This window comes from Cyanistes caeruleus, chromosome 12 (genome assembly GCF_971803275.1).
Source record: "Cyanistes caeruleus chromosome 12, bCyaCae1.hap1.1, whole genome shotgun sequence".
NCBI classification, from domain to species: Eukaryota; Metazoa; Chordata; class Aves; order Passeriformes; family Paridae; genus Cyanistes; species Cyanistes caeruleus.
The window spans coordinates 13358685-13385620 of record NC_141712.1 but is presented as its reverse complement, the minus strand read 5'-3'; the positions used below and the strand labels follow the sequence as shown (position 1 = coordinate 13385620).

The 26936-nt window shown below is 40.8% G+C and overlaps 2 protein-coding genes across 4 annotated transcripts in view; both read left to right on the top strand.

Annotated features, from left to right (window-relative positions):
* The window catches only part of HSDL1 (hydroxysteroid dehydrogenase like 1), a 5455-nt gene extending 2714 nt beyond the window's left edge, over positions 1-2741 (top strand). Inside the window, exons 4-5 of the mRNA XM_086847334.1 lie at positions 1411-1638; positions 2457-2741. Of these exons, the coding sequence (XP_086703460.1) occupies positions 1411-1638; positions 2457-2558 (330 nt within the window). The 3' untranslated portion in view covers positions 2559-2741. The remainder of the gene's footprint in view (positions 1-1410; positions 1639-2456) is intronic.
* MBTPS1 (membrane bound transcription factor peptidase, site 1) lies at positions 2589-26936 on the top strand. 3 transcript variants are annotated; one of them, XM_086847260.1, is made up of 24 exons: positions 2589-2805; positions 3973-4126; positions 5146-5638; positions 6753-7010; positions 7432-7635; positions 7748-7858; positions 9105-9214; positions 9588-9704; positions 10668-10735; positions 11269-11371; positions 12135-12286; positions 13116-13277; positions 13802-13946; positions 14973-15161; positions 15721-15893; positions 16510-16625; positions 18562-18718; positions 19473-19597; positions 19988-20065; positions 21586-21726; positions 23583-23714; positions 24227-24353; positions 25027-25157; positions 26154-26936. In XM_086847260.1, the coding sequence occupies exons 3-24, from the start codon at positions 5452-5454 to the stop codon at positions 26348-26350; spliced, it is 3183 nt and encodes a 1060-aa protein (XP_086703386.1). In that variant the 5' UTR covers positions 2589-2805; positions 3973-4126; positions 5146-5451; the 3' UTR covers positions 26351-26936. The 3 variants fall into 3 exon arrangements, with proteins under 3 accessions (XP_086703386.1, XP_086703385.1, XP_086703384.1); XM_086847259.1 differs by lacking the exon at positions 2589-2805 and adding an exon at positions 3090-3373; XM_086847258.1 differs by lacking the exons at positions 2589-2805; positions 3973-4126 and adding an exon at positions 3098-3373.

Sequence of the window (26936 nt, the reverse complement as noted above, 5' to 3'; positions counted from 1 at the left end):
CATAATTGTCCTTCCTGGAGAGATCCAGCCAGTAATGAATAGGACTGGGCAGCTGGGTGATGCTGGAAGAACAAATGCTCATGGTGATGGTGGATTTATAGTGGATGAGATGCCATTGAATCCACAAAAACAACTGAGATTGTGGAAGGATCTCGCCTAGATCCAGTGTCTAAAAACAAGTGGTTATTGCTCCTGGCTGTCAGTGGCTGCCCTCTGTTGTAGCCTTGCTCCCGACAAAGCTTTTTTTATTTCCTTTGGCCTGGAGCAAAACCATCTCTTACTACCCAAAGGTGTAAAACTCCTTGTAGACTTCCTTCAGTGTGGAAACTGGCTTATGATTACGCTTTCTGTGCAGAGTATCTGCCTCTTTGATTATGCTAATCAAGTGTATGTAGAACTGCACTCTGAATTAAAACAATTAAAAGGCTTGAATGAAAAAGAAGAAACACAAATGTACCAAAGTTTCTTCAATTAGCTGAGATAATTAACCCAAATCCTAGATCAGGAATCCAGCTTTAAGCCTGGCCTCAGAACACAGAAGTGAGAACAAGCTGTAACATCCTAAGCCTCTTTGTGCAGTAACAGTGAATAATGCTTGAAGTGGTTGCTTTAGCTTTCCTAAAGCAGCTGTAAGAGCATTTGTACAAGATGCTTTCCCAACAAACTTTTGAGAAAACCTTTTGCAAGGCTTGTTGGGAGCAGAAAGATATCTGCTCACAAGCTGAGTCTAAGAAGCTCTTTCTCAGGGAGAACTGGCTGTGTGGCACAGCAGTAGCTTCAGCAGGGAAGGCATCAGTGTTGCTGCCCTGGTAAGGCTGAGCCAGGCTCATTTTTCAGTCTGACTGCAGCAGTCCCAGTTATCAGCCTTGTGCTTTTCTTGTTCTGTAAAAGTAAAATGAGCTAAAGGAGGTAATGCAGATAGACATTTATGAATCTTTCTGTGTAAGAGAGTTCCAGGAAGTAACTAACCTGGCTTCTGGAGAAGACAGCTGAATGCAAAATTTACCTCTAAATATATTAAAGGATGTGACTTTATTTTCTTCTTCTGATAATAGTAGGTAGAGCTGGTAGAGTGTCCTTGCAATGCCGCCCGGACCAAATAAGGTGTTTATTTTAGAGGAAATAAATGTTTTTGTACTATTTTAAAGCAGAAATTGTCAGATAGTGATAAGAAGTCACTTTGTTCTGCAAGTTACTCAACCATGGCAGGTTTATAGAAAATAACAACATACAGAAATGTTGATAATACTTCAGAAAATCACATTTTTATATTATTTAGTAATGTTTATTGAGCTGGTGCATAAAATATGTTAAAACTTTTTTGTAATTTTAATAAAATTTTGCCCTGAGATTTCATTGTTTAAAAAGAAAAAAAGAAAAAAAAGTCTCTTTCTGCTTTTGTCTTTCTAGAGCTACTTGGACTATTTCAGTAGAGCATTACATTATGAGTATGCCTCTAAAGGAATTTTTGTTCAGAGTCTAACGCCATTTGTAACTACTACAAAAATGCTAGCATTCAGCAGCATTATGTCAAAGAGATCTGTATTTTTTCCTACTGCTGAAGAATATGCAAGTCATGCTGTTTCTACTCTTGGGTTATCCATAAGGACCACTGGTTACTGGAAGCATGCAATACAGGTAATGGAATTCATTAAACTATTTTCTGTTTGTCAGTGGAGGTAAATCAGCTGTTTACTTTCTTAGGAATCTGAAGGAAAACTGCTCATTATGTTTCATAAAAGTACATTATGTATTGTTGACTTCAAGGCATTGTGCCATATCTTCCCACTAGTTCTGCTTTAGAAACTTATACTCGGGCATGCTTATTTTTAAGGTCAGAGAGTGAATCCAATTCTCCCTTGAAATGTGCAGCAGAAATGGGAAATAACATTTTTCGGTCTTCATATATTGAGCATATTTGTGCTTTGGGGAAGAGTGGGTAGGGAGGATGGAATAATAGCAGGAAGAAAGCGGTATCTTTGTTCTGAGTTACCTGGAAGCAGGTCCTCCATTTGTTAAGGTTTTCACTTTTGGGGAAGACTGTTTTATGTACATTGGTCACATCTCACGTATCCTACCAAGTGCATCCTATGTCATTGGGTTGAGTAGATGCAAATGAAGAAGTGGGGATTAGTCCAAAAGGCATAGAAGAGACGGGATGCATTCTGGCAACATGTGGCAATTAAAGGAAGTGGACAGAATTGCTGTTGTGAACTTAATGAGATCAAGGATGCAGGATTTATTTGCAGAACTTAACTGCTCAGCTGTGGGTGCTACATCCAAAATAGCTAAATATCTATGCTTCTGAGGGGTTGAATTAGTTGATGATATTCAAGCACTTTTTGCCTTGCTTTAATAGTCACTTGAGAAACTGTTTACTTTAATGGCATATATCTTAGTCTGTCCCTTCCTTTAATTATTTTTCTGTTCTCTTGTCTCCCTGTGCCTCTCCACAGTTCACGCTGGGCGAGTGCCTGCCTGAATGGCTGTGGGCATGGTCTGCACTGTATTTGAGCAGAATTCTACGCAAGCAAGCTTTGGCAGCCAAAGCGAAATAGGAGTAACTCGATGTCCCATGAGACAGTTCTGATCAGAGTGCTGCAAAAACGTTTAATGAACCTTGGAGGACTTACTCTGTAACTTATCCAAACCTTGTTAAGCAAGCTACATAATCTAGACAAGAGAAGTGTGGATCCTCTCTGTATCCTTGTATTAAATAGCTCCTCTGCTGCTTTTCTTTATGACAGAGTGCTGATAATGTCAATCTCTAGTCACTTTCTCATTGAGATAATTGGGCAGGAGCAGGTACAGTTATTGTTATTTCTAACAATATTGTTATTTCTAACAATAAGTGACAGTCCCTCACATAGTGCTACGTGGTGTCTATTTGTAAAGTTGAGAGAATTTGAGACTCCTCCCACTGTATCAGAAACTGGACCCCAGAAAAATCCAAGCCGTTCAAAACGACAGCTATGAAGTTGTGGAGAAGATGGGGAACAGCTGGGAGGGGTATCAGGGTCAGGGACCCACGACTGGGGTCTGGCCACAGCTAACGCCAACCTCAGCTGGCCCTCAAAGCCGTTTGCTTCAGTTGTGCGGGATACAACTTGTGTTGCCAACAACGCCTTCCGCTCGCTGGCAAAGGGGCTTTTAAACCCATACATTTAATTTAGCAAGGGCTTAAATACAACCTGCTGGCGCTGCGGCTGCCGCGGGCGCTGTTCCTGTGGGTAACGGGACTCGCGCCCGCCTCTTCCGAGGGCTCGCGGGCTCGGCTCCGCCCGCGCGTGCGCAGCGGGGCCCGCGGGGCTCTCGCGAGAGCGCGCCGGTAAACAGCGCTGAAGATGGCGGCGGGCCGGGCGGCGGCGGCGCGGTGAGCACGGGGCGGGCGGGACGGGCCGGGAGCGCCGCGGCTCCATCAGGGTCTGGGGGGCGGGCGGGGTGGCGCTCGCTGCCCTCGTCTCTGGGGCTGCCTCGCCTGCCGCCGCGGCGTGGGGTGCTCCCCGCCGGCTGTCACTTCACCTCCGCCCTGCTCGGGCCGGGAGCGGCGGTGCTGCCCCGCACGGTGCCCGGCCGTGCTCACTGGGGCTTTAGTCCGGCCGGGGCGGTACCGGGCCCGGGCTCGCAGGGCTCGCTCGTGGTTCCGGCCGAGCTGCCCGGACGGGACGGTGCTGCTGCACTGCAGCCGCTGATCCTTGCGGCGTGCCCAGCCCGCGGGCTGCGGTGCCCTCGCTTCGGCTGAAGCAGGGAGTGACTCCGAGCGTATTCTTCTAGGGCAGGGGCAAGCTGGCAAGTGTGGCACTCGGCCAGCCCCTCACGGTATGGGTGTTAAACAGAATAAACCTCTGGGCGTGCTGCTCCTTTGCACTTAATATCCATCGTACTTCGTTATCTGCTTACATACAGCCTGTCATCAGCCGTAAGGGTGTTTATTTTACTCATTTGTGTGGTTGCTTTATTTTATTGCTATAGGGGTTATTAACTGATGAAGTGATAAGCCAGGCAGAGATCAACCAAGGCCAGAAGTCAGTGCATGCTAACTGTTGAATTAGGAACGAAGGGGAAACTTCATAATCACAAGCAGTTCCCAGTCTGTCATGGTATTGTCAGTCAAATAAAAACAGAGGTAATTTCTGCCCCTATTACATGGAAATACTTGATAATGCTAAATAAAGTTAAATAAAAATGAAATAATGCTGTCACATTCAGACTCAGTTCATCTGTTGTGCTGTCTGCCCATCATTCCCCTAAGTCATGTGAATCCCCTAATAAGGCTCCTACTTTCCAGTCCTTGTTACAGCTGCAGTATAAAGTTCTGTTCTGCTTCTCCCGGTGCTGTGACAAACCAGACAAAAATGTTTATCTTTTCTTATCTTATAATGACCTTTTATCTCTCAGTTGCTGGTTGAGTGTTTGGAATTCAGAAGAACACTAGAGTTACAATTTTTCTTGAGTGTATTATATAGTTTGGAACGTAAGGGGAAGAGGCTGTCCCTCCATGTGGAAAACACTTTCAACTCCTTCCTTTAACTTCACATCCTGTGTAACCAGCACTTACTTTTTCAGGTGCCCATGTTTTTAGTAACACATACCCCAGCTCAAAAAAATTTGAAAGACTTTTTTCATGTAGATTTTCAAGCACAGTCATTACAGGTATCTCTTGTTCTTACCTGGCTTTGGCCTAGAGTTTGAATTCATCTTGGGTAAAATGGAGTTCTGTGCGTTATTTCTATTTGGTGTTTTTCTGATTAAAAAAACAGACATGTTTTTTAAAGTGTCCATGGACACTTTTATCATATTAGTATTTCATTTTGCACTTTTTCCCTGCCATGGGACTTGCATGTCATTTTTAGCTCTTTGCTCCACTTACATGAAGTGTGGTTGAGTTTGGTGTTCATTCTTCCTGTTCTCTGGTCAGGTTACCTTGTCACTCACCTGAGTGTTTCACTGTGCTCTGGTCTGAACAAGGGAAAAACTTGAGTGTTGGCAAAAAATTGTAAATTAAATATGAGGAACTTTTTCCCCTATTATTTCTAAAACAAACTACCAAAGGTGTCCTTTTTTTGGTGATTTTCATACTGTACAGCTGCACAAATTATTATTATTAATGCATCTAATTATTTTCTGTATTGCTCTGCCTTACAGGTTGGCTTGCAATCAGCTTTGCTAATTCTTCTAAGGAGTTAACTTTGACACCAGGAATGGAGTACAGGACTCAGCTGCCACATCCTGAGTGACTGAATCATTTAATGCAAAATGGAGAAAAAGCGGAGAAAGAAATGAGCCTGTTCACTAGGCTTGACCTGAAAAGACCATGAAATCTCTACTTATTTTGGATCCAGCTTTCAGAATACCCAGTTGATCAGCACAGTGAAAGCAACGTTTACTGAAACAAAAATGAACTAGTTTATAAAGAAGAAAATTGTGATTTGATTATATGGAATTTTTGGAATGAAACCATTTTCTTCTATGACCATGAAGTTTGCCAACGTGTGGCTTGTTCTGTTTGTTATTTTACTCTGTGGCAAAAAACACTTTGGTACCAGAGTAGGGAATTCCTCTCATGAGGCTCACGTATGTCCTGGATGTTCTCGTCTTACTTTGAAAGTGGAGTTCACTTCAACAGTCGTGGAGCATGGTAATAAAGAGTTAAGCAGTAAAAAAAAAAAAAAAAATTCCACATCATGTTCATGTGTATGTTACTGATTTGTGGTGTTTGTGCAATTGTAACACTGGGTTTCTCTAGAAGCACATCATCTGCTAAATTCTCTGCATTTGGAAAGAGGAACACTTTTTCAAAGGTTTTTTTGTTTAGCTCCTTTTCCAACAAAAGAAGGGAGAAGGAGATCCAGAGGATTTTAAAAGTGAAAATGGAGTGTGAAGGCTCGGGTGGGCAAGTGTGGTGTGTTTAGTAGCTGTTTGTTTTGACCTGGCCAGTGGTATGCTTGAGGCTCTGTTATGGAATGTAACCACACAGATGGGCCTTGAAGGGGAGAGAAAAACAGGTAGTCTCTCTGGATTTGTTAAAGAAAAAGTTTTGACATAATACTTGCATGAAAAATGGCATATAATTGAAGGGAGCAGAGGAAAGGCAGAGCGAGGCAGATGCCGCTGCTGGGATGGCAGAGGATAGCAGTAGGACACCTTGACCCTGCATCCACGTGTTGCCGCAGGAACCTGCAGTGTTCCCGCAGTGAGGCTGTGCCTTGGTGCTTGCAGGAGGGTGGCAGGAGTGACATTCCTGTGCACAGCTGGCCAGAGCCTTAACGCAGTGAATGTGGTGGTGTGAGCTGAGGTTGAGCCTGCTGACAAATCACTGGTGCAGATCAAGGACTGGACTGTTGGACTTTGTTTTCTGAGCTTGTCATAGTTGGTGTCAGTAATTTGCACTAAAGCTCAGTACCATGTAGAGTCTTTAAACCATACCTGTCAAGAGACACACTGAATTGGCATATCAGTTTGTAACAACAGATCTGTTCCCTCACCCCTGCTCCTCTCATGTCATTTCACCTTTCCCTGATACTTAAAATTCTACCTTCCTTTCAAAGGCTTTTGTCATGTTTCTTATGTTTCCTGATGCAACACCCTCCACTCCTTTACACAGTGCAGAAATAAATTGTGGACTTGTAAAAGCAACAAAAAAGGGCCACAAATTGTGATTATTTGTTCTGAGTAAAGAAAAGAAAAATTCAGACTTTGCAATGTGAAGCTGTTTAAACACTAGTTCTGATAAAGTTGTGCTCTTGTTCCAGAGTATATTGTGGCTTTTAATGGATACTTCACAGCTAAAGCTCGAAGTAAATTTATTTCAAGTGCACTAAAAAGCAGTGATATTGAGAACTGGAGGATTGTACCTCGCAATAACCCAGCCAGTGACTATCCGAGCGATTTTGAAGTTATTCAGATCAATGAGAAGCAGAAGGATGGAGTCCTCACACTGGAAGATCATCCAAACATCAAGCGTGTGACACCTCAGAGAAAGGTCTTTCGGTCACTCAAGTATTCGGAGTGTAAGTTATTTTCTGTGTGGCTGCATGAGATCTGTTTTGGAAAAGTGTTCTCAGCCTTATTTCAGACCATCAGCTTAGTATTGCACAAATGAGAAGTGCCCTGCAGTTTCTCTTTCATTAACAGAAACCTCTTCTTTTGGTTATAAAATTATAATAATCATACATTTGCTGAAACGTGCTGTATTTCCATCTACAACATAGAAACATTTCTTTTGCAGCAGTTGGTTACCTGAGAATAGGGACCTCTGTATCCATAGTATATAAACCAGAAGCTTTTACTGATTGTGATTAGAGAAAATCAATACTCAATAATATAAAACTTCAGTTGTAACAGTATGATGTCTTAAGTTTGCCTAAGAATCAATTATATCATGGTTTTCCTCGTGCTGTTATTAATTTTCTTTTTCCTAATCCAATATAGCTGATCCAATGCTGCAGTGCAATGAGACCAGGTGGACTCAGAAGTGGCAGTCATCCCGCCCCTTGAGAAGAGCGAGTCTTTCTTTGGGTTCTGGCTTCTGGCACGCCACAGGCCGACACTCGAGCAGGCGCTTGCTGAGGGCCATCCCTCGCCAGGTCGCTCAGACCTTGCAGGCAGATGTCCTCTGGCAGATGGGTTACACAGGTATGCTTTTGCTTGTTGCCTGATAACAATAACCTTCTTGGAAAAGCAGGTGAAGTGTAAGGAGATTTGCTATGGAGTTGAACCAGAAAAAGCAATGGTTTTCTCTCAATAGGTGCTGGTGTGAGAGTAGCAGTGTTTGACACCGGTCTGAGTGAGAAACATCCACATTTCAAAAATGTAAAGGAGAGAACAAACTGGACTAACGAGAGAACCTTGGATGATGGTGAGTTACTGTGCAGTGTTCCAACTGTTCTTGACACTGGTGTGTTTTGTGCTTGCTGATGTGCTGCCTAACACCTGTTAAATTTTAATATTTAAAGCTTAATTTTGCAGTGCCCCAAGCACTTTGTACTCATACTGAATTCAGCAGGGAGTATTAAGGTTCCAAGAGGGTGGTGCGTAAATCTCCTTGGAGTCATATGTGACACTTCATCATGGCTGTTGAAAAATGTCAGGGCAAAAGATTACTGTGGACCTGTGAATATGTTGTCAGAGAAGGTGGCAGTTAGAGCAAACCCAGGAAAGGTGTTTTCTTTCCTACTCCTTTTCATGTTGCTGTTTCACAGAGGTACATATTTCTATACTGATGAGGGACAACATTTTCCTTCCTTATTTTATTTGAGAAACATGCAAAACGTGCAGTCCTAAACTGATCAGAATTTGGCACCTTCCTGTAAAATTTTCTATTCAATACAACTGAACCTTTTATTTTTTACACTGTGTTCCTTTTTCATGTGTTGACCCTGATTTGCCTTGACCATGTACTTTCACAATTATTAACTTCATACAGTTTGGGTCAGTGAGTCAGTTGGCCGTTGAATCTCCCTAGTGTTCAAGGTAGATGCTTGTTTTGCTCAGTCTTGTGTGCACCTCCATAGTTTTGTGTACATAGTAATTACTTTACATTGCAGTGCCTGCTTTTGGGCAGCTCTTTCTGCAAAGTTCTGTGCCCAGAGGGTTGCTGGACAGGCAGATTTGGAGCTCAAAAATATAATGTGGGCAGTCCAATAAAGTAAAAGATGAAGGGTTTTTTGAGGAGAGGAGAAAATGTTTTCTTATCTCATTGCTCATGCTTCACAAAATTTGATTATTGGAGACTCAGGATAAAAATCCTTTAAGAAGTCCACATTAAAATACAGTTACTTTGAAATGAGCTGCATTTTCCAAAATACTGTTTTTTTATCATGATTTCATTGGTAGCAATCAGGAGTGAATGGACTGGAGAATGAATCACCCAAGTTTTATCAGCTGGTTGTCTGGCTATAGCATGCTGCAAATTCTGTCCCCACTGAACCCGGTAGTGAAATACGGTTCAAAAAGTCTAGGACTGAACCCAGCACTTGTGGTTTGTTGTAAAGTGTGTTAAATTTATGTGATTTTTGCTATAGGTGATGTTCAGGGTAAAAATTCTCAGCAGTGAAATTGTTTGTCTTCTAATGTCTTATTTTGTTTCCTTCTCATGCTGATAGGTTTAGGCCATGGGACTTTTGTAGCAGGTGTGATAGCCAGCATGAGGGAATGCCAGGGGTTTGCTCCAAATGCTGAACTGCACATTTTCAGAGTGTTCACCAATAATCAGGTAGTTATTTTACATGTGTTTCAATTCCTGCCTTTCCAGGTTAATGCTGTAATAATCCTTTCCTTTGGGAGTATTGCATACACTCATAAATGTAGACATTTAGAAGTAGAAAGGATACAACTTTGTATTTGCAAGAGACTTACTATAAGACTTCGTCAGTTTACAAATCTGGTATATTTTTCAGAAATAGTATATGGAAGTCTTACATGTATAATGGAGCAGCCACTCAAATGTACTGAGTGCTAGAAATTTAAGACCATTGCCACTTTTGTGCTTTATTTCCGTGTTGTTTTTCCTCTGTATGTAAAGTCTGTATTGTCATGAAATCACTGGATTTTTTTAATGGTAATTTTTTCCCCTCTTTCTTACATAGGTTTCATATACATCTTGGTTTCTGGATGCTTTTAATTATGCAATTTTAAAGAAGATAGATGTACTGAATCTAAGTATTGGTGGGCCAGACTTCATGGATCATCCATTTGTTGACAAAGTTAGTATGAGGAAATGAAGTTGGCATAATGTTTGTATCCCTCACACAAGTGCTGGACTTGCAGAACTATTTGTTTTTGTCTGGTCCTGCTGACAGTTCCTGTGTTTCTTTTGTGTGACAGAATTTTTGTACAGTGTACAGGCTTTTGGGAATGTATATAAGGAATGAGTTAAACCCCGAGCACAGCCCAGATGTTCACAGAGTTACGGAAAATGCTCTTTTCAAAATGCTTGATAATCTGCTAGAAAATTACTCTCAAGCTAGAAAATTACTCTCAAGTCTCTAAAAGGACCTTTAATTGGAGACACTTAACTGAAGTCCACTCTTAGGGGTTTTTTTAAAATCTCTGCATGGTTAATTTATTTCATGGTAAAAAAATATGTATAGCATGATTTTAGTGAATTTAAGAACAAGTAGGTAAAAAGTGTAGGTAGTTGACTCAGCTATGTGCCAAGAGATTTGGTTCGGGTTAAGATGGAATTAGGTTTTTGTCTTTCTAAATGTTACAGTTCCCTGAATTTTTGGCCTGACCTTCAAAAGCATTTAAGTGAATTAATTTACTCTTCAACTAAAGGATATAGTTGTTCTTTGTAAAGGCCAGTTAAGGGATTTGAAGTGTGTAAATTCTTCCTTGTTTTTTTATGATAACCTGCATTGAAATTTAGTTTGACAGTGACTTCACTGTACTCCCCAGAGCACTACTGAAGGGGATTCAAAATAACTACTTGACTTTGTCATCTGCAGTGCTTTGTTACAGATAGGAGTTTTTCCTTTGGTGTAAGAAGATTCTGTCAGCAGTGTTCCTGTCAAGGCTGGGTTATTGCTCGTATCATCTTAAGAAAGTTCAGAACTTAGTACTGGATATACAGTGAGATGTATCTTGTAAGGCTATGAAAGAAGTTATGTCTGTTAGAAAAGTCTCTTTGTGGTGGCAGAACCTCATTGTGAACATTGTTTTTGTAGGTTTGGGAGCTGACTGCCAACAATGTCATCATGGTCTCTGCTATTGGCAATGACGGCCCTTTATATGGGTGAGTGTCAGTGATCGCTTCAAAGAGAACCAACTGTGTTGTTATGTGGGTTTGGAAGCAGTTGTGTTTGGTCAGGAGGTTTTCTCTTCTTTTTTTCTCTAATCTTAGAGAGTGACTCAAGTTAAACTCTTTTCCCTTTTTCTTTTAGTACTTAACTAAATGTTTTTCTTTCAAACTGTGGAAAGTCAGCAAAAGAAAAATGGCAGTGCTTCCAGCTGACATTTCCCTGTTAGTGTGAGCAGACAGCTTTGGCTAATGATCCTGGACTTAAGGAATATAGAAGTGATCAACCCAGAGCAACTTGTGGTGTATTTCTAAAATGAATGCCTAAGACTAGGTTTTGTTTTGTCTTCAAGGTAGATGGTTTGATAGTTACTGAATTAGTAACTGCCTGATAAGTTGCTGTCACCTGTGAAGTATAAGTATGTGACAAAAATCTGATGGCAGCAGTTCTGTTACCAGCATAAACTTACGACTGTATCTTGGATTTTTGGGTATTTGTTTTTTTATTCCTGTCTCCCCACTTATTGTAGGACTCTCAATAATCCTGCTGACCAGATGGATGTGATTGGAGTGGGTGGCATTGACTTTGAAGATAATATAGCTCGATTTTCATCTAGGGGAATGACCACTTGGGTAAGATATTTTCATGATGGCTGCTCACATTTGCAGCCGAAATAAGGGCCTTGGAAGGGCAACCTTTTCTGAATGGGCAGTCCTATGTAGATGAGTGTTGGAGAAAAGATTTCATCAGACATCAGAATAGTTAGAAATTGAAAGTCTTTAAGCAAGAAGCTTTGTGTTCTTTTCAGGGTTTCTCATTATTAGTAGTTATCACTAGTACTTAGTTATTATTAATCCTGACTACTGTTGACATTTTTGATGAGTTTATAAAGCATCCACTTCCTTTTGTTTGATGGCAAAAACTTGTCTGTGTGGTTAAATCTGCAAACATGAAGGCCTGCTCTTGTCCTTTGGTTTAAAAATCCTAGGGTTTTCAGCTGCTACATAGGAAATGGCACTTAGTTTCCTGTGGAGCTGAGGTGGTGCTTGCTGCACACACGATGTCACATGAGCTTGTACCGCAATCTTGATCAAGGGGACTGTCACAGGGGATTGTCACAAGTTTCTGTGTAGCCAGTAGCAGTGTGGTTCTCATTTTGTCAGTGGTTTCCTGCTTAGCAGAAGTGCAGATCAGCAGTAACCTTGAAAAGTTGGGAACTTGTCCTAAACAGCTTGAGTCCTTCTTTGATGTAGCTGCTATTCTGTGATGCTGAACCTCAGATAATCTGGTTGCTAATTTCACTTCTGAGTGACCTGCAGTTAATTTAAATGCCCAAATGAAGCCATCAGTGTTCATTTTACATGAAGGCAATAATCCATTTGTTTTCTTTCACAGGAGCTGCCTGGAGGTTATGGCAGAGTGAAGCCTGATATTGTTACATATGGCTCTGGAGTGAGAGGGTCTGGTATGAAAGGCGGATGCCGCTCCCTCTCTGGGACAAGTGTGGCATCTCCTGTGGTGGCAGGTGCTGTCACTCTCTTAGTGAGGTAAGTTTTAAATAAGAATCTCTAGAAAGGTATCAATCAGGAGGGGCATAAAATTATCTTTAAAGGAATCCATCAAATAAAACAAAATTGTGTTTAGATGTAGGAAAACAAAGTTGGAGAATAAAATCACTGTTCTGCTTGAGACATTATCTTATCTGGCTACCTCTATGTTTCATGAAAAAACTTGAGAACTGTTTTGAATACTAGTTAGGTCTTTGAGACTATGATTAGGGAGAACAGTACTATGAGACAATTTTGTCACATTTTTTAATCATTTGGAATTTCTTTGCCTCTGTCAACTGTTGTAAAAGAGCAGCTGCTCAAAGTAGGCACCTTTAGTAGGTAATTATGTACTTGTAAATTTTATAGGATGCAGGGTTTTGTGGCCGTTATCCTGTTGCATAAGTCAGCTGTTGCACACTGAAGAATTTGAAAGCAGGAACTGCAAGTCCATTCCCTGTGTTTGTCATAGCTACTCCATATGGATGAGACAAACCTTTATTTGAGAAAAATGAAAAAAATTCAAAGTCACCATCATATTTCCTCCAAAAAATGCTGCATTTTAGTTTGAACAATAGAGGTATTCTTTCCCCTGGGAAAACAGATATTTTATTTAGCATATAAAGATACTGCCCTGATTGTAATGACTGCTGGTCCTGGAGCATATTGTAAGGAGAAAAATACATGCATTATTAGTTTTTAAGAGAAATGTACCAGAAATTTGTCCCTCTTCTACATTTGTATTGTGAGAAATCAGGCAATTTTAGACAAATATGAACAGAAAATGTTACAGCAGACTGATTTTGTGGTCTATTTTTTCCTGTTTCAGCACAGTTCAGAAGCGTGAAATGGTGAATCCAGCAAGTATGAAGCAGGCCCTTATTGCATCAGCACGGAGACTTCCTGGAGTCAACATGTTTGAACAAGGACATGGCAAATTGGATCTTCTAAGAGCTTATCAGATTCTCAACAGCTATAAACCACAGGCCAGGTTAATTTTAATCCTTAATTAATCCATGGTACAATAGAATTTGCTCTTTTGTTTAAGAGAGCAGGTGGTGCATGTGTAGCTCAGTTGAGCAATCCGTGCTTGTGCAACAGTGAGGACTTGCACAGATCTTGTGTAATCTCAGGCATGAATTCTGACCAGAGAATGGATGAAAAGTCACACAGCAGTGTAGGGGATGATCCTTTTCTCTTATAGCCTTAGGTATTATGAAATAATATAAGAACACAATGGGAAAGTACTTAAATTTTAACTTTTGAGAATAAGGACCTTCTCCCTGTATTGAGATGTTTCCTTTTTTGTGTGTGAAAATCTTTTTACAAAACTTGAAAAAAAATAAGGAAGGGAAGAAGATTTTGGGTCATATTTGGGAAGTACAGTGAGAGACTGGTAAACTGTGACAGGCATGGTTTATCTGAAACTTTTTTGTACTTATGTGTAGTGTCACATTATTCTGTTTATTGGTAATTTTTTTCTCTTTAAACTTTTCCTCATCTGTCCTGCTGTAGTTTGAGTCCAAGCTATATTGACTTGACCGAATGTCCCTACATGTGGCCCTATTGTTCTCAGCCCATATATTATGGAGGGATGCCAACTATTGTTAATGTTACCATCCTTAATGGCATGGGAGTCACTGGGAGACTTGTAGACAAGGTAAGTATTAACATTGTTCCAAGTTCTGATTGGTAATGTTGCTGAAACCTTCCCAGAAAATACTACTTTAGCTGTGAAATTTGTAGAACAAACCTCACTGCTGGGAGCAAGAGATGCAAAGTGTTTGATTAAAGGGTGCACCCACACTGGAGGATTTGTTAACACGAGCTGTCCACAAGTTTTCAAGCAATGCATTAGTTTCAGGGCGTGTAACGTTTTATCTTTGCAAAACCAGTTTGAATTAAGATGTAGTTAGAGATTTCTTTGTATTCTCTAATAGCATTTAAAATCTTCTGGACAGACCTTCTTAATATATTTTTTTTTTTTCATCCTGGAACATAAATGATTTCAGTAAAAAATCCTGACACTAAATTAAGCCTTTTCCCTGAGCCAGAGCAACCTGAATGTATCAGCTTACCAGACTCTGCTGCCAAACCTGTTCTTTCACACCAGTGATACTGAGCTTGTTGGTTGGCTAGGGAGGTTTTTAATTAAGTTTAAATGTGATAGATTTGAGAATTGATGCAAATTAAAAAAGACACCTGTCCTGTAACTCCAGCTAATGTAAATGAGTCTAATTTCAACATTTTAGTGTGACTCCTGAGGTCTGGTTTAGCTTCAAGCTTACGTTAAAGGGCACTGAAACTCTTATCCAAGGTCATTAGTTTATGGTAATACACACAGCTGATGTAACTGGCCTGTTAGTTCACCTCATTATCAAAGAGAAATCCTGTGTTCTCACCATAAATAAACTTCTGCACATGATCTCAGAATGTTAAAGCAGGTTTTCTTGAGCAGCTTCTCATAGTCTGAAAAGCCTTTGGTCTGGGTCATAGAGGCTGTCACAATTGGCTTGATTCACTGACACCACACCAAACTTTTGGTCTTGGAGGGCGTTTTAAAATTTGATATAATCTTCAGAAGAGCTAATGTTTATTACTTCAAGTAGAGGAAAAGGGCTATGTGTGCAGAAAGTAGTGATTGCAAATACTGTGCTACGAGTGTTCTGTATTCTTCATTTCACAGCCAGACTGGCAACCCTATCTCCCCCAAAATGGGGATAACATAGAAGTGGCTTTCTCCTATTCCCCAGTCTTGTGGCCTTGGTCTGGATACTTGGCAATTTCCATCTCTGTAGCAAAGAAAGCAGCATCTTGGGAAGGCATTGCTCAGGGTCATGTTATGATCACAGTATCATCCCCTGCAGAAAATGAAGTAAGTTCTGTGCGTTTTGGATTTCCTGGGTGAAAAGTTATCAAAACTGCTTTCTGATACGCAAATACCTTGGTTTTAAGGGTTTGCTCTAGCCATGTCATTTGAAGCATAAGTTAAATTTGGGTCAGGAAATTAAAAAGTACAAATAATGTTCTTTATAATTGAGAGCAAATTGCCTATAATTTAGAATCAGGAAGCCTCCCTTTGGGACCAACACCATAATTTCATTCATTTATTGTGGATTTAAATAACGTATTTTGAAAAAGATATGTTTCTTCTCCAGCAATGCTTAATTGTTCCTGAGAAACTTAAGCTTTTGAAGAATTGAACCAGGTCATGGTTGTAACATATGTTAAGTATTTTTCATTCTGAGTATAATTATAAATTGTTGAGTGCAGAAAAAAATAATGCAGCAATTTAGGACAAAAGTAATCTCCTTGTCTCTGGAGCTGGTACTGGTGACAAAAAGTAGATTTGGTACCTCCAGTTTTTTTGTTAACTGTGGTTAACTGATTCCTGTGGGAGAAAGGATTTCACTGTAGTTTGTTCTGTCCTTCAGTCTAAAAATGGTGCAGAGCAGACTTCAACGGTGAAGCTTCCAATAAAAGTGAAGATTATTCCTACTCCACCTCGTAGTAAGCGAGTCCTTTGGGATCAGTATCATAACCTCCGTTATCCACCAGGATACTTCCCCAGGGATAATTTGAGGATGAAGAATGATCCATTAGATTGGTATTTATCTCGGGTTCTATTAAATCAGTATTTCTTGATTGCGGGTTAATGATCTGGGATAACTTTACTGAATGCCATAGTTCTAGCCTTTTTCAGAAAGGCATGGGTTTATCTTTGGTAAAATCTATGGAAAGCACTTGGACTCTGCTTGTGGTGCAGGATTGTTTTTTGAGCTCTATGGTTTTATTCACATGAAATGAAAAGCTTTTAAAATGCTCATTTAAGGTACTGAGATTTTTGTTTGGCTTTTGTATTCTGACCTAATTTCTCACAGGAAGTTAAAGGGCACACTTCCTTAACTGCTTCCGCATTCACACAAACTTGACAATTTAAAAGACAATAAGGGAACCCTTGTTTCTTAAGGGAGACTGTCTTCAAAGCAGGGAAGGACTTTGCTGCCCTTTCATAGATGGAGCAGGGAAGCATTTGTAGAAAAAAAACACGCAGCAGTACCTCAGTGAGGATTAATTGGGTCAGTGACCAGGACACAAGTTTTGGAAAGCTTCTTGGAGTATGCAGAGGTGGCAGGAGGACAGGATTTCAGAAGATTAAAAAGGTGGAAATGAGATTTCTACATGGCAGATCTAAATGTCTTCAACATTCTTCTCTTTCGAAGGAATGGTGACCATATCCACACAAACTTCAGGGACATGTACCAGCACCTCAGGAGCATGGGGTACTTTGTTGAGGTTCTTGGTTCCCCGTTTACATGTTTTGATGCAAGTCAGTATGGTAAGCATGAGTTAATTGCCTTGTTCTCCATACTGTTAACCTTTTCCTGAACTGACCTTTTGTTGGAAGACCAAAAATGTTTTGAGGTACAAACAAAAATTCTAGTGGTAGTAGAAAAATATTTTGGCATTGGGATAGTTACTATTTATGTGCTGATACTTGTGTGGAGTATTTCCGGAGAAGCTTGCTTGGGAGTTTAGTAGAATTAGTGTTGTTCTCTGTCCTTACCATAAAAAAAAGAGAAGGAAAGCCAGCCTCTGAGTGGGTTAATGCTCCTCGGTATTCAGTCCCACAAAGGCAGAACTGTATTTGTCAAACGATTTTGGCACAGTCAAAATGAAACATGACCTGTTTAACAGACTAAAATCAAAGGTGTCCATCCTGGTTCTTTATGTTTTTGATCTTTGATTAGATAAAAGAGTGGGTCAGGTGTTCATCCAACTGTATGCAATAGCAAAGCAGTATGTGATTTGTTTCTGTGCTCGTCAGGAAGCAAATTGGATAGGTTGACCAGGCAGGGGACAGAGCAAGCTGTCTGCTCCTTTCTGCTCCCATATGCCCCTTGTTAAACCATGGCATGCTCCAGAAACACTCTTGTTTTCAGCTGGGATGTTTTTCAGTGCACTGTGAGGTGAGGATGCATTCTCCTGAGTTTGTCAGTTCTGGAACTGTTGCCAGCAGTTATCTTTTGTTTATCTTGAATCTTAAGTGAACTTCTCACCACTGCTTTTAGAGTTCAGTGGATATACACATGGATACATTAATGTTAGCCCTTAAAAAGTAGCAAAATAGTGTTTCTTCTGATATTATAGTTTTATAATTGATAGAGAGCAGCATTAGGGGATTTCTCCCTACTCTGATTCACCATTGTGTTGTACCTCATTTGATTGTAGTTTGTTGGGCTTTCAGAATTTCCTAAAGAAGAAGTGAGGGGAATAAAACTCAATGGTCTGTGGTCCACCTGCCACTTGTCCCTAGCTTGTATTGTTTTCACACTTGGTGAGGGTGCACTCTGTCCCATTTCTACAGGATCTTTATCAGAAGGCTTTCAAAATGCAGACTGCCTGGACTTGCAGAATTGGCTTGGTTGCAAGGAGTTGTGAGACGTGGGGCTCACAGTGGTTAATCAGATTGCTCAGGGTGTCACCTTGTCAAGATCTGTGTTGTCTCTGAGGGTGGAAATTTCACCACCTCTCTGGGCAAGCAGAAAGCGAAGAAGCAAAAGGGTTTGGTATTTAGAAGCAGTCTAAAAGCATAAGCATGTTTTCAGGGAATAAAAGTTTATTTTTCTGGTTGTGTTTTTCTCAGTGATGCAGAGAAGGTTGTGCTTGCTTGTTTACAGGAGTGGGAGAGGGTTATGTCAAAGTGGCAGTGGCAATTCAGTCAAGCCTACCAGAATGAAACTGTAGTTTTCAAGGGGTGAATCAAACCCCTTTTTTTCAGAGTAATTGCTGACTACCTGGCTGCAAGTCTGCAGTAGTGAGGAAAGTACTGTTAGAGCTGGAGCAGTGAAAAACCTCCTGACCAGGCAGCATCTGCATTAGCACTCCAGTTTGGATCAGTTTGAATCCCCTCATTGTCCAGCTGTGCCACAGTTTGGCTCGGTTTATGGAACATTTGGGTGACACCAAACTGCAGAGCACACACCTGACACATGGGCATTCAGTTCTTGAGACCACACAAGCAGGAGTCATAAGTAACACCCTAAAAACTTCCTGTGCTGCAAACATAAAAAAATCCCATAATTTTGGGATACATTTGTCTTACATTTACTATCCTTAAATATGACTTTATTAGATGAGCTGCCAGAGCAGCTCACGGACCAGACAGTGTGAACATGTGCACTTGTGTTGGCTTCTGTGTGGGTTTTGTAAATAGTGCTAACATCACAGTGATCACCAGCCTGGGGAACTCCTGTTTCTGCTTTTGCACACAGGGACTTTACTGATGGTGGACAGTGAGGAAGAGTATTTCCCTGAAGAGATCACCAAACTGAGGAGGGATGTTGATAATGGACTTTCACTGATTGTCTTTAGTGACTGGTACAACACATCTGTGATGAGAAAAGTGAAGTTTTATGATGAAAACACAAGGTATTGACTTATTTCCAAGTGGTTTGGGAAATAAAATGCCATAGAATTGTACCCTAAAAATCCCAGATGTGATGCACTGTACTTCAGCACTTGGATGTTACCTGTAAGAAGGTCCTACCTTAAGTAGCAGAACTGATCTTAGGCTACAGCTTTAGGAGCATAGCTACCCATTTTATCATGATTGTGGAGTCCTCTTTGGTCCTGTATTCTACTTCTAATGCCAAGAAAAACATTTACAGTGAAAATAAATAAGAAATTTGAGACAAGGCCAACAAATAGAAATGGACATGTTTTACTGTAGGGGAGCAGAATAGAAGGAAGAGAGCATTGCAAGAGTATCACCAGGTCATGTACCTGTTACTGAAATTATTGCATGTTTATATTGCTTATAAAGAAAAAATACATGACATTTTGCTTCATTATGAAAATGAGAAGCATTTGACATGACTGTCATTTTTATCTCTGCTTAGCCAAGCAAAAAGCATAAGACTGAATTTCTTTCAAGTAAATTGAAGTTTTTCATGCAGCTGAAATGCACTGAGAACTTTACATCAGTATTATTTAATTTTAGCTCAAAAGCAGTAAGAGACAGCTGCTCAGATGCCTGTGGAGTTAAAGAAGGTTTTAAGATGTAATTCATTATTTCAGGCTTTGGGAAAGTCTGTATGCAGGAGGATGTGTGACTTTCTGTTATCCAAACTCTAGGTGTATATTTTGTATACTAATAAACAGTGTTACACTGTAATTTTTATAGGCAGTGGTGGATGCCTGATACTGGAGGTGCTAATATACCAGCACTCAATGATCTGCTTTCTGTCTGGAATATGGCCTTTAGTGATGGGCTGTATGAAGGAGATTTTACCATGGCAAGTCACGAAAGTGAGTACTGAGTCCATTGCCTGCACAGGCTACAGTGGGGTGTTTGGAAAATGGTTTTCTGCAAGTTTGAGGTTGAGCAAGAGTCAAGGGAACTGCTCAGATTCAGTGAAAAGAGTCTTGTAAATGATTTCTTCCTTTGTAGACTTTTTCATTGTATTTGATTTAGCTTTTCAGTTAAAAAAAAGCTCCTAAATTGAAAGGTTTGGAAAGCGTGTGAAGGTGAGCCTGTGAAAGCTGTGCTTAGCAGTGTTTTCTCTGCAAACACACACCTTGGTCAAAATGTACAAACTCAGTGCAGTGTTCCTGGGAATGTTTTCTCCTGGCTTGTTGGGTAGGGAAGGGAGGGAATGTGTTTTCTGGTTCTAAACAGCAGTTTTGTGATGTCTTCAGTGAATTACGCATCAGGGTGCAGTATTGCAAAGTTCCCAGAAGATGGCATCGTCATTGCACAGACTTTCAAGGATCAAGGTATGAGCTTCCTGGTCCTTTTTTCCGTGTTTTGAGTAGAACTTTGGGGTTGGTGCACACGCAGAGTTGCAAAGTCTAAATGTTTAAAAACAATAAATGCAAAACCACATTTACAGGGTATATATTTTTACATTTTCTCATTTTGCCTAGAGCTTGTAGCTGATGCCTAACAGGCAGCTGCAGTGTGACTCTGTATACAGTTATTAAATAACACAATATCCAAGTGTTATATGCAGCCCTGTATTGTGACTGCTGTATGGAAACACATCTGCATGTACGTGTGTCTCTGGAAGGGGAGGAATTGTGTTGTAATTGTGTTACTTGTTCATGTTTCTCATAAATTTCAAATGCTACTGAAGTATATCCTCTGATCATTGCCATATTTAGCATGAATGTTGTGGTAGCTGTGGTGATCTAAGGATATAAATAAGGAAAATGTTACTAGACAAAATGTCACCAGTGAAACTCATAAGGGAAAATTTTATGCTTACAGGATGCCTGTGGTCTCAGACTTGAGTGCTTTGTTCTCTGTGCCTTTCCATTCTCTTCTATCATAATATCTTTCATTGGGGAGGGAGTAATTCAGAACTGTAATGGCAATTTAAAAAAGAAATCTTATATTTGATGAGCTTTTAGGAAGTGCTGTGCAGGGGCAACTGACCAGAACTCTTAGGGTATTGCAGGTCAGGTTTGTGCAGAGGGTTTAGCGTTTTGAGTGTGAGAGCAGAAGCACATGCAGTGCTTCTGATAAAACTCAGCAACTGCCTGGGAAGATCGGTCAGTTCACTGTATTTTTGACTTAGTATGTACAGCAGAGGTGATTACCTAGTGGAGAAATTTTTTGGAACAGTAGAGCTCAGCTGTGTGAGTGAGCCTTTTGGAGGAAGGACAATATCCCTGTATGCCGATGACTTATGTATTTCCTTATGTGCGAGAGAGAAAGAGTGTCAATTTGACAAGTAGCCTGTTAAACCTGCTTTTTCTCTTGAATTCTTTTCATTGCAATTCCTGGGGCAAAAGAGCTCTCTGGTTTGCTTTTGCTATCTAAACAGTGTCTCAAGTAAAGGGGATAAATTTCAAGTAAAATATGAAATTTGTCTTTATTTTTTTCTACTTGGTATAATTGTAGGAAGGAAGGGTAGCTTTCCTAAACCAGCTCTCTGCAGAATCTGCAGAAGGATGTAAACAACATAGAGAGCATAACATTTTGATTTTAAATCTTTTGCTGAAGATACTAGAATTTTTTTATTCAAGGCTGTTGAAGATAATCCAGGTTGTGATGATCTTCTCCACCAAAGAAAGAAAAAAATTATTATCAGTAGGAAACTTTACAATCAGAGTCTTGGAGCAATTTCATTTTTATCATAACATCTTGGGGGTTTTGAAAACTTCTTGTAAAAATGTGTGGCATGGTGTGGGGCATTGTTGCATGTCAGCTGGAAATGTAGGCTGTGTTGTTTCATGGGTAGATTGATACTGATGCTCTGCAGGCTATGAAATTTATTTACTATTTGCTTTAGGTCTTGAAGTTTTAAAACAGGAGACTGCTGTTATTGAAAACGTCCCTATTTTGGGGCTTTACCAAGTTCCTTCAGAAGGTGGTGGCAGAATAGTTCTGTACGGCGACTCCAACTGCCTGGACGACAGCCACCGGCAGAAAGGTGTGTGAGCCCTTATCAGGGCTTGTAACAATATCAGCTGTGCATTACTGTTTTCAGCTTATCCTACACTGACACAAACCAGCGGGTGTAATGTCAGAAAGTAGGAACTTCCATTAGTTGTCAAAGCATTTCTTTGCAATTCTAGGTAGCAGTTGTGTGAGTTGTGTGTGTGTGTGTGTTTTCTGTGGCTCCCAGAGAAGCCATGCTCTCTGCCTACACACTATGGCTGATTCTTATAAAATCTTTTTTCTAGCAGTTGGTTTGATCTGACTTTGCAAATTTTTAAGAGGTTGCTTATGTTTCTCATGACATGTAAAGCACAAGCTGGTAGATCTGTGGCTTGAGGGGAGGGAGATAATCCAATATGTGAAGTCTTTTTCTGCATTTCCACTGAACAGAACTGAATTTTCCTTTTGTGATGAAAAGTACATCTCTAATTTTTTAAGCTTTTGTCGCTGATACTTTAAAATACTACATTATGTAATCCATCCCTTGCCTAATTTATTTAAGTTTAAAGGAATTTGCTGCCTAAGGGAGCTCTCCATCTGTAGCTGATTTCTTTCTCTACCATACATTTTGGGGTTTTTAAAGAGTTCTCTGATTTTTCCTTATCTGGCTTTGGGCTGCTTCCTGTGAGTTGCCCTAACACCTGCACATTGATGCCTTAGTGCTTGCTGCAGGTTATTTAAAGCTCATAACAAAAGAGAAGGTACATAGCTTTAAATTAAGTTATAGAAAATAATGCTCTGTGACCTCTCTAATACTGTTAAATTCAGGGTAACATCTGAAGCAAGAAAGAGTGGAATGCTCTAAAGAAATCCTTTAAAATTAGCTTTTCAGTTGTGAACCAGGAGCTATGTCTCCTGCAGAGACATTGGTGGCTTTAACTGAGGAAAATTCCTAACATTTGTGAATATAAATCCTTAAAATCTGTTTGACCCCTTTGAAAAATCAAAGGTGAGGGTTTAAGGGACACTGGGATTATGAAGATTAACTCCCATTCCCAGCCAACTGTTCCTAGGGGCAGAAGTTCTGAGAAAAATACTTTGCTGTGTGGTGGAAATAGCTGATGAGGCATTGTCCTACTCCTGCAAAGTAGAGTTGTGATGTGAACTAGCTGGAGTGCTTGTTCCTTAGGGGTAGCTCTGGATTAAGGTAGTAATAATTCAGGAGAAAATCAAAGCGAAGGATCATGAGCTTTTGAAGTGCAAAGGAAAACTATGATCACATGTATTGTGGTGCTGATTTCCAGCCTGGTATGTGCCACAGCTGCTGTAGGTTATGCTTGTACCTTTAGCTGGGATGTAGCCAGAATGTTTTTTGTTTATTTTTTTAAGCTTGAGAAAGCAAATGAGTCATATGCTTGCACTGTAAACACTACCTTGTTCTTCCTTTCTTTGCAAGGTATTTATTTTGTCCTTTCAAAAAAAACCAGTTGGTTGTCCATTTCCCTGTTAAAAATTAAACCAGAAACTCAGAGGTTTCTTTACTTCCACTGAAGAACTTCATGATTTTTGTCAAAACTTGGATGACCTTGCACAACCTGGAATTCCTGTATTCAAAACCTATTTTTTTGTGTTCTGCTCCTCAAAAGAGCCTCGTTTGCTACACACGTGACAATATTTTAAGACTGAGGAGTTGAATGCTGTGTTTGTGTGTTGCAGGGGAATATGGGGTGTGTGTTGAAAGTTGCATCTTTCTGAAAATGAGCCTAGAACTTCAGGAGAAAAGCAAGAGCCAGCAAAATGGATTGTAGTTCTAAATGTCATTAAAGCCTTCTTAGCAGAAAGATAAGCCATTTTAAATGTGGCATAATGCATATCTTGTTTTGGGGCTTGGGGCTGTGAAATCCACAGATTGCTTTTGGCTCCTGGATTCCCTGCTGCAGTACACGTCCTACGGGGTGATGCCGCCGAGCCTCAGCCATTCCGAGAACAGGCAGCGGCCGCCGTCGGGAGCTGGCTTCTCCCTCCCCGAGCGCATGGAAGGTGAGAGAGCCTCCATGGCCAAGCACAACCCAAAGCTCAGCGACCCTCGGGGCAGGAAGGCTGGGGCAGACCCCTTGAGTTACGTGCCAGTAAGGTTGGTTTGCTGTGAGCTTTGCAAGGTTGTGCTGTTTTATTGGAGGAGAGCACATTTTGCAGGGATTTGTTGTGACATAGTTGTGATTAGACTGAAGAAAATGTTCTTTTCATAGAGTAGGAGTGTTCAGATGCCTGATTCTGCGGGGGGACATTCTAGTTACTAGCTACAGAGAATAAAGCATTCAGTCTTATCTCACATGCCACCAGGAAAACTTGGTTTAACTGCTGTGGTACGTGCAGACTCTTACTATTTTGTAAGGTACCCTTAGGTTAATTCTGATATTTAGCTGTGAGTCCTTGTTTCTGTAAACAGCTCCTGGGTTTTACAGCAGCACTGTTTAGCTCAGGGTCAGTGTTGGTAACTTTTATCTTGCCTGTCTCTGGGTAAGCCAGTCTCGCTCTGCTGTGAGTTGCAGGTAACCATTTGCATCGATACTCAAAGGTGCTCGAGGCTCACTTGGGAGACCCTAAACCCCGGTCCCTTCCTGCTTGTCCTCACCTGTCCTGGGCCAAACCACAGCCTCTGAATGAAACTGCCCCCAGGTTAGTGTATGTCTTTCTCATACAAGAAGTCGCACTTTTGAGTTCAGCTGAAAAATTACTTGTTCTATCTGCTTTTGAAAGGGACAGCTGTAATGCCTTTTCCTAGAAAAATACCAGATTGCAAAGAGGAAATAATGATTAATGCCTCTTCAGTGAATAACTCTGACTCACCTAATAGCTACACTATGAAACTCTGGTATTTTAAAAATAACTTCACAAGTCACTGTTGTGATTGAGTGATTCCAACTTCGAATGAACAGTCTTGATGAAGCCCATCGTCATCGTGTGCCTTGGAAAGAGTTTTCTGAAGCATCTTCTTGGACAGCTCTCCTAGTGCTGCCTTCTCTCATGCCATTTGTCAGTCCCGTGAAGGACAGGGCTCAGCACACAGCCCTTGCTTGTCTGCTGGTTGTTACTTTTGGAAGCCTGTGCAGGAAAGAGAGTTGTTGGTAAATAGTTGCTAATCTAGGTTATGTCCCTGTGGTGCCTGAATTGAAGTTTGGAGGCCTGCAACCTGCAGAGCCTAAAGAATGGATCGGGCATCATTCGGGTCCAGACTAGTGAGTTATACGTTGGGTGTATACGTACTGTCACTTTTTCTATATGTTGCTACAAAATTCCTTGCATTAATGAAGTAAGTGGACAGACACCTCTGTCTTTAAATTTCTTCTAGCAACCTTTGGAAACATCAAAAATTACTGTCAATTGACCTTGATAAAGTGGCACTGCCCAGTTTTCGACAGAACCGACCCCAAGTGAGACCACTGTCCCCTGGAGAAAGTGGAGCGTGGGACATTCCTGGAGGTAAATATTGAAAAGTTTGAAAATTGCTGGTTTTGTTTTGCTTTTTTCATAAGCTTTGATAAAAGCCCAAACACAGCACAGCCATATGAGAGCCACTGTTTATTTTCAATTGTGGAAAGCATGCATATAATAGTATGTCTGTGTTATAAAAGGCTGTTTGATGAAGATTTTTTTGCATATGAATAGTTTGTTCAATAGAAAGTGTGCATGACATACTGGGAGGAAGATCTTTGTGGGTGCATTTTGATAGTTCAGGTTTGTTTGGATGACTGATGGGTCAGCAGCAGCACCTGTCCTTAGGAGCTGTGACTACATATTACTGCTAATTAAAATTCCTTCTGTGAGTGCAAAAAGCAGAGTCCAGAAGGGTTTGTCAGAATGGTGCCTTGGGCGAGCTGTTACACTAACAAATGACATCTAGCACTCAAAACAGCTTTCAGGTGGGCAGCTCTCCTGTACAAGCTTGGCACTGCAGGCTGAGCTGGAAGCAGATGGAAAGCTTCATATGTGCTCTTTTCCCAGTCTGAGCTGCTAGACCAAAGACACCTGTAAAAAGGAAGGGTTTGTTTCTCTAGCTTATCCTCATTGTGTTCACAGTCTCAGGAGCAAGCAAGCATGAAATCACTTTCCTCGTTCCATCAGGATTTGAATTGCAGCAATTACTTAGTAGTAAGATTATGGTCAAGTGTCTGCATCTCTCTTCTAATGCAAAACAGAAGATTGTTGTTACAGGGGAAATCTGGACTATGCTTTCATGTGCCCAAACGGGTCAAGGTGGAAAGGCTGGTGCTTTTCTCTAAAGTTAGCATCCCATCTGATTTTCGCTAATCGGTCTGCAGCTGTTAATCTTCCTGTCTGAAATATAATCTGATTAATGGCTGCCTGGGCTTTGAACAAGAGTTAGCGGCAGATCCTTTTGGTAGATGGCATTAGCACCACAAAGCCATCGTGGCTCACGTGGTAACTGCTGGCTTCCAAACCTCTTTGCCTTTCTAGGTATAATGCCTGGCCGGTACAACCAGGATGTGGGACAGACCATTCCTGTCTTTGCCTTTCTTGGCGCCATGGTGGTCCTGGCGTTCTTTGTGGTGCAGATCAACAAAGCGAAGAGCAGGCCAAAGAGACGGAAACCGCGCGTGAAACGACCGCAGCTGATGCAGCAGGTTCATCCACCAAAGACACCTTCTGTGTGAAAGCTCTGCCGTGCCAAAGATGACCTCCTTTGCTTGCTTTCCGGGGCAAGGGGTCGCTCCCAGTGGAGGTGCAGCGAATGTGTACCTAACATCATCTCATAGTCTTTGGTTTGTGGAGAGAAAAAAAGAACCTCTGTACATAAAACTGCAGCTTTAAGCAGCTGAAGCCACCAAAGACTTGAATACTGTTTAAATGGCTGCTTAGTCACTACATCCCAAGAGGGGGAAAATGGACCTTTTTTTTAAGCTGACCAAACTAAAATTTATTTGTTTAAAGGCTATTTTCTATATTTATTGTTGGGGAGGGCGGGGGAAAAGTCACTTTAAGGACCTCTGCTAAGGAAAAACAAGTGCATTTTTATTGGATGGAATGCAATTTTCTAGAATGGCATTATGCTGAAGAGTATAATGTGCACCATTAAGGGAGGAAGGGACTGAGAGAGACCAGTACAAATAAGTGAGGTGTACTCCTGCAGTTTATTTTTATAAAGCAAACTTACCATGATGTTTTGTAATTTTTGGTCACGATTTCACCGTTGTTGGTGAAGCAGATTTTTCAATAAATATGTTATCTATATGAAGCAAA